This window comes from Struthio camelus, chromosome 3 (genome assembly GCF_040807025.1).
Source record: "Struthio camelus isolate bStrCam1 chromosome 3, bStrCam1.hap1, whole genome shotgun sequence".
NCBI lineage: Eukaryota > Metazoa > Chordata > Aves > Struthioniformes > Struthionidae > Struthio > Struthio camelus.
The window spans coordinates 73,122,483-73,137,276 of NC_090944.1; the positions used below are offsets into that span (position 1 = coordinate 73,122,483).

Sequence of the window (14,794 nt, forward strand, 5' to 3'; positions counted from 1 at the left end):
CATCATTATTTAGCAGTCTTCACCTAATCTACAAGCACTACCAGGGAGGATTTTATGTTTTTAAATTAACAAAGCTAGTGCATTGAGGACCCTAAGGACAAGCATCACCACTCAGGTGCAAAAATAGACCTGAGACAGATGTTGAGCAAATATCCTTCCAGACTGCCTTGAGGACAAGACCGACAAAGATCCACATCTCACAAGTCCTAAGTTCCTTTAGGATGTCATCTTCCTTTTTTTATTTTTTTTTTTCTTCTCCTACTGGAAGAGAAAAGTCTTAAAGATGAGAGATCCGACTCAACCTGTGAAGGTGAATCTTAAGGTATAGCTTTTTCACATTTAGAAATTCAAAGTTAAAGTTTTAAAACCATCCTAACTCACATTCTGGTTCTGCATACTTAAGTTAAGCAGGAAATTTTGTTTGACCCAATAAGGCAAGAGCCTGAATTCTGTTTTCATCTCTGGGAGTTAGGCAAAACAAGAAGTATTTGTAAAAGTTACAAACACTGTGGGAACAGGGATGTAATTTGATTTGAATATAAACACTAGAACTGATCCGCCTCCTCGGCAGGCTGTGCCTAGAATCTCCCTAAGCAAAACTGTTTTCAAGCATTATATAATAGTGGGATACAGATGTAAACGTGCTAAGAAAAGATCTGAAAAAAAGAACAAAATACCTATACTAACTAAGGGCTGTAAACTGTGGCAAATATATGACTACCTACCCACGTAAAGTAATCATCTCACGCCAGTGAGATAATCTTCTGGTGTTAAGTAGAACTGTACTTATTCCATCTGTAAGAAATAACAGATGGCGCAACTCTCCAGGGTTTACGTAACAGTAATTAAACAAATCCTCACAATGGCCACGTGATTTCACTCATAAACCAGGGCTGCCTACAAGAAAACCCTTTGCCGCAGGGTTGGAAAATTCCGGGTTGCCCAGCCCAGAGAGCTGCACAAGACCTACCAGCCTGCTGCCTGGGATCCACTTGCCTTATCCTTCAGCATATCCTCTTTGCTGCACACTGAGACTGAGAGCAGAAAATCTAGCAAAAAAAGCAGCCACGGTAGTGACCTTCACTGTTTACAGGAAAAATTCTTTGATTTTAACAACTTAATCTGCACAATAGGAGAGAAAGATATCCATGCACCTTGCTCTACCAGAAGTCAATCTGAATAAAGAAAATATGGGAAGCTTCCTAAAATTTAGGATATAGGGAGAATTCAGTAATCCTGCAGACAGGCCCCTGTTACAAGAAGCAGGCCTCTCATGCAAGCTGCTTTACAGGCCACCACTGCCACAAGCACCAGCTACAATCTTGAGTGCAAGGACCTGACACTGGATGCAAACATGTGCAATACAAGAATTCCCCTTTTCTATAGGCAGAAAAAGAATTCTCCTCATCAGTTAACATGCACAAACACATATACATACACATACGTGTGTGTATACAGACATAAGTAACTCTATTCATCTAAACAGCAAGATAGGAGAATAAATAAGACACTTCAACTGCACTTTAAGTAAAGATCAGAAGGAAAGAATCCATTATAGATGGAAAAATGCAGATAGAGGCAATATTTGGTATCACCACACAGGCTCTCCTCCTGCCCAAATATAAGCATCATCATTAGCGCCAGAGAACCTCCTTTACTTCTCTGAGGCTCTGGACACTACAGATGACTGAATGGGTCACTCCGGGAGATAATCCCCTGAGCCATGCTGGATGAGGAGCCACCACCTCCATACCCGTCAACCAAGAAGCTCAGCAAAGTCCTGTCCTCTCCCCACCTAGTACTCCACCTCTCTATAAAATACCTTAGCTACCTTGGGCCAGAAACACGCAGATGACACATGGACACATTTGCCTCCTAAATGTGGAAGATATATAGATATCTCGCACCTCATCTAATGCCAAGCCAAAATCAACACCTGAAAGAACAGTCAGCTCTTTAAAACTGAGTGCTTGTGGGGGAAGGAATCCTTCAAAACCTATTACTTGTGCAATATCCCATCTGCTGTTGCTGAAAACTCCTGTCCCCAAACTAATGAAGCGCTTCACAGCTTTTGGGTTCTTTGCTGCTCCAAACAGGATTTGTAAAAAAGATTTGGCAGAGTGGAGCCTACACTAATATAGCTGTTCATTTCCCTTGTAGTAAAATGAATGACTGAGAGCTAAAAAACAAAGCAAGTGTTCTGCTGCCACCACATGGTTATAAATAGAGCTGGACAGAATTTTAAGACAAAATGTTTGTGTCTTCAGAAGACACCAAATCATTAAGCCTACCATTTTTTATTTATTTATTTTCTTAGCTCATCTTCAGTTGAGGGTATTCATACCAAATCCATCAAATAACTAGTTCCCAGCCCATCCAGTAGGACTGCCCTGCAACCAAGCTGGAGAAAAAAATGTTGAGGTTCATCATGCTCTCAGATCTCAGTTCTGGGGTACATTCACCAAGAAGCCAGTAATGCCAGAACTGCTCAGCTCCCTGCTGTCAAAGAGGCAGGAAATGCAGATTTGGCTTCTGGCTCCATCCCATGGAGCTTCTTGGCCATGACACCTGGAATTGGAACTGGAAATGATTTTCTTTCTTGGGGTGTAGAGGAGCACCAGAGCAATTTTCTACTGCATTGTTTCACATATCTAATCAGTAAAAATTTTTGTCAGTCTTTTGTGTATTTTAAAAGTGCAGTTTCTTTCTCAACAGCTCTTAAGAAATACCCAAATGACTAGCTAGCCCTTCTCAGAATACAGGCATTTGTAAAACCCCATACAGCTCTGTCCACCATGAAATTCAGCTCAAAACCTGAAAAACAAATCACAGACGGCTGCTCTAAAACCTCAATAGCAACGCAGTTATCTTGGCAGGGGGTGGGGGGAGAAGGGGGAGGCAGGAAGGGGTATCTATTCAAATTTCTTTCTTTTTTCATGGAATGTGAACAAGTTTGTGAGATACTTGCGAAAAAAAAAATCTGTAAATGAATCAGGGAAAGTTTCCAGTATTTTTACATTTTTGTGACAAATATTTCCAATAGTTCGTTCTCTTAGGAGTCACTTCCAGCCTTTATTAATAGAGAATGGCATTGTCTATGCTCTAGCCAAATCATTGTTCGGGGATGTGAAAAATACTATCTTTGAGACGTAGTACCAACAAAAGGCTGTAATTTCAAAATAGTTAAAGAACAAGTCTTGTAATTATTCATCTGCATACCATAAAGCAGGTTATAATTAAAATGTTTATTGTCTCTGTATGTCATGAGAATTTCATGACTCTATAGCTTTATACAACTTAATAGATTAAAAGACACTGCCTCAGGCATTTAGTGGGCAAATGCATTAGTCCTTGTCTGATAGAGAAGTGTAAAATGGATTAGCATGTGGAACTTACTATTTATAGTGGAAATGGGATGATTCCCATTACAATATCTACCTCTCCATGTACTTGCCTCTTTGTCTCTCATAATTCACCAACCACAGATACAGTTGTATATCATCCTGTCTCCAGTCTGCCTTAGAGGGAAAGATTTTTTAGATAGGAATATTGAAAAAACTTTAGGATCTGTGAGACAATCAACTCATCTGGTTTGGGATAGGTTAGCTGTGGAGTCCACACTGAGCTTCCTGTCTAACATGAAAGGCTACATTCAACATTACCATCTGTGGAGACTGTTTTCAGCCATCACTGACACTGCTTGACCAGAGTTTAAGAAAAAGCTGGCCAAAATAGCAGTCTGTTCCAGAAAGACATTCATGGTGACTCAAATAACTGTCATTTATTTCACCTTAAAATACTTTCATTGACACACGTCAGTGCTTTATTGTGATGGTTTTGACCTCAGTGAAAAACTCATAGGAATCCTTTGCTCCCTCCCTTCCTACACCTGAGGCTTTCATCCCACCAAATGGCAAGTTCAGGTCTCTAACAAGCCAGCAGTTGGTCCACACCAATCCAGATTGTAGTCTTTGTGCCACTCGATGAACGCGGCTCACATTGCTGGACCATATAGTGGCTGCCAAGCCATATTTGACACCGTTGGCTCTCTCAATCACTTCTTCTTCTGTATCAAATGCTACCACACATGTTACAGGACCAAAGATCTCTTCTTGCATGCAACAAGATTCATCCTTGACTTCCGTAATAACTGTGGGCAGCATGAAATACCCTTTCTCGTTGCCAGCTGGGAGAGCCAAGGAATCCACTCCCTCTCCACAAAGGATCCTGGCTCCTTCAGCCTGGGCTTTCTTCACGTAGTTCCTTACCTGGGGAAGCAGCAGGAAAACGTCAGTGCTAAGACACAAACTTCTCAGATTTCATCTTTCCAACCCGGGTAAATCAACAGGACTCCAAAAATACATCCGAGTCACACTGCCTTTTCTTCCCTCCTAATGACAGAGTCATTCCCTAGCTTTTGTTGTTATATTTCTGTAAAAGTAAGGCCAGGTCTCTCTCGTTGTAAAAATGATTGTTCTCTCTCTGAATGCTTATTAGCCTAGTAGGCAAAATTATTGCCCCTTCTCTACTACTTCTACATATTCTCAAAAGGGTAGGACCCCTGGTGAAAACAGAAGTGGTTCAGAGCATCCCTTGCTTCTTCCAGGAGCTTGGGCAATTTGCCACATACTCTGGGCCATGGTTCGTTCACTCACTTTAAGGGATCAGTTATATTTTCCTATCTCATAGGAAATATAAATGTTTACATGCCACTAGGATGATGAAGCCATGAATGCTATAGAAGATCCCATTCATAAATAATTAAGGCTGTTTCCATGACTGTTACTTGAACATATAGGAGATGCTATTCATCTACTTCTGCTGTTTTGAAATCATTGTGTAGTTTCTCTCCCTATAGAAACACCACAGAGACATGACCTTTTTTTTTTCCTCCTCTTTTTCTTGTTTTTACTGCCTTTGTAAGTTGGACTCAAAAGTCCTCTGTAGCGCCGCAGAATATGAGGAACTCAAGCAGTGGGTGTTTCTCTACTGCTGTACTCCAAACTAGACCTGGAGGACTACGTTTCATATAAGCCACTAAAGCAAACTCTTATTTAGCTGTGCATTGTCTGAGCTGCCCTCTACATATATGCAATTCTGAATTCCTGCAAGCAGTGCTAAATAACTGTTTTTGCATTCCCCAGCATTTGCTAAGGAATAAGAGATAAAAATAAGAATGTTGGATTAAATTCTCTTATTAGGCAAATAGGTGACCACAGCAAATGCAATATCGAAATTCATGAAAATGCTGCTGTAATATTGGTCAGTTTAAGTTCAGGATTTAGGCTCACCTATGTTAAATTGCTTCACACCAAATAGCAAAAATTGCTGTTTGTCGTTTAAAGTTATTTTCACACATACAGTTGATTCTATCCAGAGTAATCATCTGATACCAGATCACAGGCAATGGAAACTTCACCAACAGGATACCTTATAACACCTTTGAATCATAAACCCTCAAAGCTAACTTTTGAGAATACACGGACCTTGTCCTAGACCTCTGAAATCACCTTTTGTAGCCCTCTAAAAGATGAGGTCAGCTAAACTCCATGTAATTTCACCTTTTCTAGATGCTCTTTACTTATTAGTGCTCCCACGTCAACAGTAGGATCTGAGGGGTTTCCAACCTTCCACTTCTTAGTCTCTGCTACAAACTTCTTCAGAAATTCATTATATATGCCCCTCTGAACAAAGATCCTGGAGGTGCAGAGACAGATCTCACCCTACCAAAAAACAAGAAAAACAACAGTATCTGTTCACATTACCTTATATTATTGACAATTACCAATAGCTACTTCCCAAAAATGAGACTTGTGTCCTACATTCTCAGGAGCGGGTGTCTCTAAACTTAATTCCAGTATACTAACTTGCAGCTAGAATTGTAAAACACCTACTTCCATGAGGGAATATACAGTGTTATCTATATGAGAGGCTAATGACATTTTGTTACCTTCCAATAGCCTAGGAAGAGCATATTCTTTATTATTTTGTTTCTCTGTTTCTAGGAAACTGAAGACAATTTCCTATTTTTCTACTTATGGTTTGCTGACAAGACAGGATCTTGTAAAACATACCTTGACAATTTAGGATGTGGATTCAGAGGCATGTGTGCACACATACAAACACGCACACACACCTTGCTCCTGTGGTAAGCACAGTTCAGAACGGGGAGGTACCTGGTTGGCAAAGCTGGACCTCACGGTGGCAGGGATGCATTGGTTCAAGTCAGCATCATCAAAGACGAGGGCAGGATTCTTGCCTCCCAGTTCCAGGGAAAGCTTTTTACAGTGAGGGGCACTTTTCTCTGTGATGCGCTGGGCCGTGAGCGTGCTTCCCGTGAAGGAGATCAGCGGCACATCGGGATGGCAGACGATAGCTTCTCCTGCCTTGGAGCCCATTCCAAACACCATGTTCACCACCCCATGGGGTATTCCTCATGGGAAGAAAGGCACAAAGAGACCATATACTTTTCTTTGCTCTGGGGTATTCAATTCATTGTCTTTGAAGTTATAAAGTTACTAATAGTTTTAGAGTGACAGAGATTAACGCCTAACTTATATAGTAGCTGAAATACAGGATGTTTAATAACTTTGGAGGGCATATGTTGAGAGATAAAAGCCAATTTCATTGATCAGTCACAGCTGCCTGATATCCGTCATCAGAGGTTCAGTTTTTAGTTATTCTATCTTGGGCCAAAAGCAGTTATCCTCCAAATTTTTCTTAATAGTTCCCATGAACCAAATACAACATTGATACAGCAACCGACAGCTTATTCTCGCTCTCTTATTCTACGGCGGTTCCCTGTGCTGGCACCACGGATGTAGGAAATCCTTATGGGGAACGCAGGAGTGGGGAAGGAGACACACTAGGACTTTTCACAAGACAGTGGAAAAAAATAGGGAATAGCTGGGAATGGAGAGATGGAATCGTATGAAAACAGGGACTGCATTTTTAGTTCTCCAATGCAATATTCAACTACAGTAACCATCTTTTCTCAATTCTTTGCATGCTTTCTGATTTCTACAACAAAAAGAGTGCACAGATAAGCAGGCCCACCCCAACCGCAATCCCTAAACACAAAGGGACTTACCTGCTTTACCAAAGAGCTTGCACATCATCCAAGCTGTGACAGATGTCATCTCGCTTGGCTTGGCAACTACAGTATTTCCACATGCAATGGCAGGAGCTATTTTCCAGGTCAATAAGTATAGTGGCAAATTCCAAGGACTGATTAAACCAGCTACAAAGTAAAAGCACAAAAAACAGTAGGTCAGTCTTATTGCAATAGAAAATCTGGTTCTCTAACCTCAAGCAATCATAAACCAGTTCAGATTTATGAGGGGAATTTGGCTATGGCTTTTACATCCATACAATTGTGCAAGAAATCCACAGCTAAAACTATTTCTCGTGAACAATAATTTAAAAAGATTTGTGCAAATGATCCTGAAGGTGATCAGCTATACCCTCTAAATGAGTTTTGCCACTGTTTTGGAGCAGAATCTTATATCCACAGTCTGCTTTTTAGTGTTTTCTAGGACCATGAACACAAGGCCAGCCACTCAAACGATTTAAAACCTCAGTTAGTCTGTGGTAATATCCTGTGTATACACTCTTAGCCAACAGTAACAGGTAAGGCAGTGTGAGTTAGCTCAGCCCACTCTTTCTTCTGTTGCTTTTCATAGCTTTTTTTTTTCCCAATTTAAATATTACAAGAGTATCCATAACCTACTGTGCGTATTTTCCTGGAAAATTTTAGCCAAACTGATTAATGTACAAATTGCTGTTTCCACAGATTGTTGTATCACTAAAATTTATTTAGTAACTGCCTTTGGGAATATTTTTACCTTACATATTTGTAGCAAATACTGAAACACATGCTGTGACTGACAGGTGTGACTGCTCATAAAACTCAATTTCTTGCTGTTTGACTGAGCAGATACAAGAACAGAGCTTCAGAACTCGAGTGACTTTTTTTTAAATGAGAGCAATTATACCAGAAGTACTCATGTTTTCCATTGCTCACGGAAACTGCTAAAAGGGTCCTCTAGCTTAGACAATTTTATTTTAAAAAATAATTCAAATGTGAATTTGGAATATTTATATACAATTACCTAAAATGTATAACAACATAACCAGGATTCCATCACTTCCGTTGAGCACAGTGACTTTATCTGTGAAGCAACAGCAACATCTAGTGGCTGACTTCAGTAATTCCCCAACTAAAAGACTTTCAAACATCTGTCTACATGCCAGTCAGGCTGAGAAGCCCAATTGCGTACTACTGCTGCTCCCTCAAAGCCAAAAGGGATTTAGCTATCCCAACAGAAGTGGCAGCTAAGAGTTGTGGAAGTCCCATCGATCCAAAGCAGCGACACACACTTATGTACACAGACACATATGCAAAATACAAGAGAAATGTTGAGGGTAGGAGCTACCAGGGAAAAACAGATTTTTTTTCAAGGTGAATTATCCAAGTAGCATAAATGATAGGCATATTTAGTATGAAATCCAGAGACAGTAAAAGTTAGCTTTGGAAAAGTCCCCTTTTATTGTTGAGCTCTCCTCAGGGCAGACAGCCTGCCAAGCTTTTCAGCACTTCAGAAACACCATACCAATTCCCACAGGTGTCCTAGCGGTGTAATGCAGGCAGCCCACGGCTGCCATCTCGGTGCACTCTGTCGTGTGATGAAGGATAGAGGAGGCGAAGAATCGGAAGTTGTACACTGCCCGAGGGACATCCACTGTCCTAGCAAATGTAACAGTTTTGCCTGAAACATAAACAAGCACACTGCTCTATTATCATGGGCAGAAAATAGCTCATCTGAACACCACTGTGAACCGTTCTTTAAACTTTGTGCTGAAAACTATAGCTTACAAGTTTTGAGCGAACTGTCTTGTGTTCTGTGCCCAAGTAATCCCTGGAACAGCGTAGGCATACACCACGACAACATCTTCCCTGTACTACTGTACATAACAATTGAAGTCAACATTTAGCAATTCTGAAAAGCAAGCCGTGGACTGCCACAGGAACACAAAATCAGTGACAACTTCTACAAAATTAATGTACATCAACTTGAAGCTGCACCAACAGTTCACACTATACTAAAATGCGGATCAGACTCTTACAATTCCAATAATCAGCAAAGCACTCATTTTCTCAAAATTTGAGATCAACAGTTCCAGTTTTTACCCTGATCCTTTGACTCTGCTTGTGCAAACGCTTCCAGGTCATGTTCAATCAGGTCTGCCAGTTTGTTTAGGATCTGAGATCTTTCCAATGGACTTTTTGAGGACCAAATTGGGAAGGCATCTTTGGCAGCTCTGACAGCAGCTTCCACCTAAAAAAGTGAAGGAGGGATGGTGGATATTCATGGAAAGCTTTAGAGATAGCATCAAACAATCAGCAGATCAACTGATGTTTGAGAGGTTACTAATGCAAAGCACATTGTTCAGAGGACTAGCTCTTCCGAGTTGTGACTGTTTGTAGTGTCTCCATTTCTTCTTCTCAAGACACTTTCAGCAACGTTTGTTGGGTTATGGGACAGGGTTTCTCCTCTCGATATACTGTATTTCCCTGTAACTCTTGCTTTGCTCTACTTTGCAGTAACTTGTGCGCTGCCCTCTAGGCCTGGAAGAGATGCCAGCAAGTGCTGGCACCAGCAGGCACTACCAGTCTGACCCATTCAGAAACTTATTTCTCACAGAGGGGAGTGCAGGAATCTCCTCCCAGATCGAGTGTCCAACTGCAGTCCAAACAGGCACACTCAGGTCTTGCCATATGGGACTTACTGGGCAGCAATAAAAGTAAGGGGATGGGGAAGGAGTAGACTATGCCCTGCTAACCTTTCATTTCCTCCTCTCCCCTTTTGCCCAGTTAGTTCAAGAAAGGTCTGATAATATGTTTATGGAATAACCATATCAGAAACATTTTTATTTTTTCACAGCTGGAAACCCACTAACTTCCTCATAGAAAAAAAAAAGTTCCTTTCTAAACTCTTGGACTTTAGATGTTTCTCTCACCAGATATCTAACAAAGTCTACGGATATGAAAGATTATCAGATGCGTTCATGTAGACGCATACCAGTCTTGCCAGCATTTCGCCTGAGATGTATGCAGCTTCTGCCTATTGCTGCCATGGTTCTTTAGTCTGCCCTTGCTGAACAGTGGCAGAACATCAGCACTCCTCTGAAGTAGACTAGGCTTTCACGGATTAAAGTTTACCAGAAAGTTCTCTCCCCAACAATCAGTTCTTCTAGGCTCTTAAATGAAAATTATCTGAATCTACTGATTTACATACTGTTCCTTCTAGATATTTACCAGTCTCTCAGATTACTAAAGACGGTTACTAACATCCTTCCATATTTTAATTAACTGCTCTATTTCCCTATTTTTGCTTCTTATGTATCACTTTTTAACAGCTTCCACTGTCTTAACAAATGCATCAAGGTGGGCTTTTAGTTTAAGCTGTTTTCCTACTTGGTTTCTCATCATTTTTACTCATAAATTTCTTCAGCCTCGGTAAATTTTCCCTGGCCAGTAACTAAGAGGACATTGATGTAATATAAATCAGATGATTCTGAGCTGTTACTAACGTTGTCACATCACTGGTTCCTATGCCATCACCAAATATTCCTTTCCATCAGTTCCACAAATCTGAGTTCCGAAATTGCTCCTTCACATTGTGACAGATGTCACAAAAATTACCATAAATATGGACACTCCAGTGATGTTTTTCTAAAGGGGGCACAAAAGCTCAAGTAGGTGGAAATCCTCAATTCCCCCCCCCCCCCCCCCCCCCGCACATCAGACTTTATAGTCTACCTAAAAATAAGAGCCAGAGGTGGAAGGACAGAGATACTGGTATGGAGGCCAGGGCAGGAAATAAACCAACTTGCACAAGGTCACACAGATCACTGGCCAAGCCCAGAAACCTAGGCTCTACTCTCTCAACCACAGTTCATCAACCTACAGCTCAGGTGACAAAGCCTGCAGGCCATCAGCTATTGAACAGCTGGAGCAGGGCCAAAGCCAGTCTGCAGACAGGGACTTGCAGCATGTTGAGTGAGTCAGGTATGAACGGTAGGAGCTTCTGGAGTCTGGTGCCATCCGACTTCTACACACAGCAAGAGGGAGAAGAAGCTCCTACCAGGGAGAGCTTCCCAGCTCTCAAGAGAAACTTAGTGGAACACACACCTATAATCTTGTAAAGAAAAAGAATTCAAAAGAAAAAGAAAATAATTCTATAATAATCTATACTTCCCCTACTAATTAACTTGTTCTTCCACCCTTCTGTCATTAGGTGCCATTGTGGTGCTGCTTCTCATCTGCTTTCTTCTTCACTACCTCTTCCACCTGGTGCTGCATGCTTCAGAAGGAGGCTGATGTGAGGTTAAAGCTATCTGCACTTTTACTCCTCCAGCAAGTTTGGAAGGAGAGGGAAAATGTAGCATTTTCATAGGGAGCAGAAGAGAAAATTAGTAGAGCAAGGAATGAAGTGGCAGTAGATTAATCTAAAAAAGTAAAAGGAGAGATATTTGCACAGAAGGACTCAGAGGGAAGACAAAAGTTAAACAGTTACTTAGTTTGACTAGCAGAAAAAAGCAAAGAAAGTCAAGCCATAAAGAAAACATGCATAAGAATTCAGCTATAAACTTGTGTGTCTGAAACACTTCCTCCTGCTTTCCTCCTCCTTTTGCACATGAAAGACTAGACACCAAAGAACATACAATTCAGAACTATCATAAAAGGTTGATACCAAAATACTAAAAAGCATTCTCAGGGTATTCTATTTTTCTAGTGGATGATGCAAGAGGAGCAAAATTCTTTAAAGGGAAGTTTGGCAGGCCTAATCAGCCATCACAAGCCTGTGTTTTGGAGGTAATAGTGCACCTACTTAGCCTGCTTTGGTGCTGGCTTTTTGGAGCTCAGGACATCTATCTAAGGGATAAAGTAAAACCTTGAAAAATATTGTGTTGAATTCTATCACTGAAATGGTCTGTGCAGCCGATCTAGCGTTAAATTCTGGGGTTAGCAACACATTCTGACTCATTCCTATTTTGCCTTCTACTTTCCACTGAAACCAGCCAAAAAGGCCAACAGGATGCTGAGTCTTGCTAGAAACTAGCAGCCTGAGTGCTTTGTTGAACCTAGCCCTTGATGCTTATTTTGAAATCTCTAGATATCCTCTAAGAAGTATGTGATTGTACTTCAGCATATTCCACCAGGCATCAGTGGATATCAGCTCTGCAGAGCCCTCCCTTTTTGTATGGCTGACTAAAGGTAGGAGTAAAGCCCTCACTGACTTCATGGGCATTTAAACTGGGTTCCAGATCCCATGCACACCACTAGCTTAGAAAGCTTGGGAAAAAAAGAAGTCATTATTCTTTACCTACCTGTTACTTTAGGTATATTTGGCCCAGAATGCCGGTAGCCTGCTTTTGTTAGGCTGTTCTGGCATTCTCACAGATCTCCTGTTTTAATGATTCTATGAATGAATAAGCAGGAAGATTTGCACCTGCACATCAAAGAAAAGCCTCTGCAGGCATAATTAGTATTGGAATGAACTTAACACAAATGTATTCTAACAAAACCAACCTGTTACACTTTAACCCTTGGTCATCAACATCTATCAAATATTTACCCAATTGAAATTACAGTGCAAAGGTTTCTGCTGAAAGGAGCAAAAAAAAAGCGGTCAACAAGATTGAAATGCAAGGGAAGGAAACAAGCACACACAGTAGCAGCTTGTGTAAAAAATATTTTGAAAATGAAACAATGCTGGACACTATTAGTCAACATTTTCCAAGTCTTTTGTATCATCTAACCTTTTCCAATTATTTCTGTGGGGAGCCACAGTGAATCTGAAACACTACCATAGACACATACTTTTTGGCCATTATAAAATAAGTAGCATCAATGAAACTGCAGTTCCCAAAATGAGTGACGTGTTGCCCTACCTCACTTGAGCACATATAAGGTATCTAGAGACATTCATCCTACTAGGGAGCATTGGACTAAAAAAACATTGCATGTCTGCTCCTATCAATTGATGAAGAAGACACGCTACGTTATAGAGGAACGTACGCTCATTGCAACCAATTCCTCATCTGCATTTAATATCCAACTGCTAATATCAAAACGAAAAAGGACTAGAAGGTTTTGACCATGCTTTAAGGAAGAGCCAGCAAGGCAAAATCCTTTTAAACAACAACAGCAAACAATCAAGATACTATGGTAGAACACGTTCACTTGCACACAGTGGCTCTGAGTTTGTTCACAGAAGAAATCAACCCTTTTCTCTCTTCCAGAACTGTTTTATGCTTACTGCCAATAAAAGCGTTGTGGTAATTTACTCATTTGAGCATTAAAGACTTAGGCATTTTTCTGGCCTCTCACCTTCTACTCTCTCCCACTCAAAACATCCACATTATTTGCACTTAACGTTCTCCTTTTACCTTTTTGTACATTTGGATAGTACTCACCTCTTCTTTGCCACTGTCTGGCACCCTGCAGTAGATATCTCCTGTTGACGGATTATAGGAGTCTATGTAGGAGGAACAAGGAACAAATTTGCCAGCTATAAAGTTTTCCAGCACTAAAAGAGCCTTTGAGGAAGACATTGTTAGCAGCTTGCTTTATCTACGATTTTTTTTTCCTAAGAGGCGTCAATTTAGATTAGTAGTTTTTTATGTATTTGCACTGCTGGTTTGAACTCCTCCCCCTCTCTCTCCGTCTTCCCTGCATCGCTCACTCAAAAGTGGGAAGGAACTCCAGCAACAACAGCAGAAACAAAGAGGAAAGGGAGAATAATTACTGTTTCTGTGATACCTGTTTTTTCTCAGAATTTAAGCTCAGAGGCAGAACCAGCTAAGATCTTTAAAACCAGCTCTTTTGCGTGTGTAAAGAAGGGGGGAAAATAATGGTTTGACAAAAAAATTTCTCCCTGTAGCAGTCTTCCAAGGTACAGAAGCAGAAAGTCATTTTGCCACAATTATATCACGGAATTCAATACCCTCAAGCCCAGTTAGGGACCCGCCCCTTACTATCAGACAACATATAGAAGTAGTACTTGGACTGGCATGTCTGTAGCTCACATTTACTGCTTTATCATCAATATTTTTCCTTGTATTGACAAAAATAGTGATTCTGTTAAAAAAAAAATACATTTTAAACATAACAAATTATCTTTTTCAACCAGAATGTCCCCCAAACATCAACCAATACAAAAGGCTGAGCGGCCCCTTCAGTTAAAAAATGCTCAGAAGTCGTGAAGTGCTATCCTACTTGGAACCCTTTCTGGTATGCTGCTTAAATCTAGTTTTTAAAAAGAAACCAAACAGTGACTTTCATACTTATCCTTCCATGGATGTTCCAGTGGAAATCACCTTACTATAGAGCAGCCTGCTACACGTAACTAAGTTTTGCTTTAACTTCCCAAGAACCTGAAGCACCCAGTAACACTGTTGCCTAAAAGACATATATACTCTTTAGACTATCATATATTATTCAAAGGCTGTCCATCATCTCCTTGCACTACCCATTTATTCCAAACACCACATCCATCTTAAAAGAGCAGTATTTTATGCCCAGGAGATTGTGAATATCTAAATCAGCAGCTTACCAAAAAAAAACAAAAAACAAAAAAACACAGACCACTGTCAACCCACAAAACTTCTTGTGAATCAACATGCAACTTTATTCTGCTTGAATAAAGGTGATACAGTTTTATTGCCCAACAAAAAATTTATTCATCAACCAATTGGAGCCTCTGGGTAAAGTTCAGACCAGTGCTGA

At 40.6% G+C, this 14,794-nt stretch overlaps 1 protein-coding gene across 2 annotated transcripts; it reads right to left on the minus strand.

Annotated features, from left to right (window-relative positions):
* Window positions 1-3,226: 3,226 nt before the first annotated feature.
* On the minus strand, window positions 3,227-13,762 carry ALDH8A1 (aldehyde dehydrogenase 8 family member A1). Of its 2 annotated transcripts, XM_009688859.2 has the most exons (7): window positions 13,483-13,762; window positions 9,191-9,338; window positions 8,613-8,768; window positions 7,091-7,240; window positions 6,177-6,433; window positions 5,562-5,723; window positions 3,227-4,268 (listed from the first exon to the last, which is right to left on the minus strand). In XM_009688859.2, exons 1-7 carry the CDS (start codon window positions 13,618-13,620, stop codon window positions 3,816-3,818), a joined length of 1,464 nt encoding a protein of 487 aa, XP_009687154.1. In that variant the 5' UTR covers window positions 13,621-13,762; the 3' UTR covers window positions 3,227-3,815. The 2 variants fall into 2 exon arrangements, with proteins under 2 accessions (XP_009687154.1, XP_009687155.1); XM_009688860.2 differs by lacking the exon at window positions 5,562-5,723 and having other exon boundaries at window positions 13,483-13,761.
* Between the last annotated feature and the right edge of the window lie 1,032 nt (window positions 13,763-14,794).

Bases quoted from the DNA above. Each gene is read 5' to 3' on its own strand.
- ALDH8A1 (XM_009688859.2), bottom strand. From the start codon at position 13,620: ATGTCTTCCTCAAAGGCTCTTTTAGTGCTGGAAAACTTTATAGCTGGC. The intron at 7,241-8,612 runs GTATGGTGTTTC...TTTACTTTGTAG, and splicing joins TAGGACACCTGTGGGAATTG to CTGGTTTAATCAGTCCTTGG. The intron at 4,269-5,561 runs GTGAAATTACAT...CTGCTTCCCCAG, and splicing joins GTAAAGAGCATCTAGAAAAG to GTAAGGAACTACGTGAAGAA.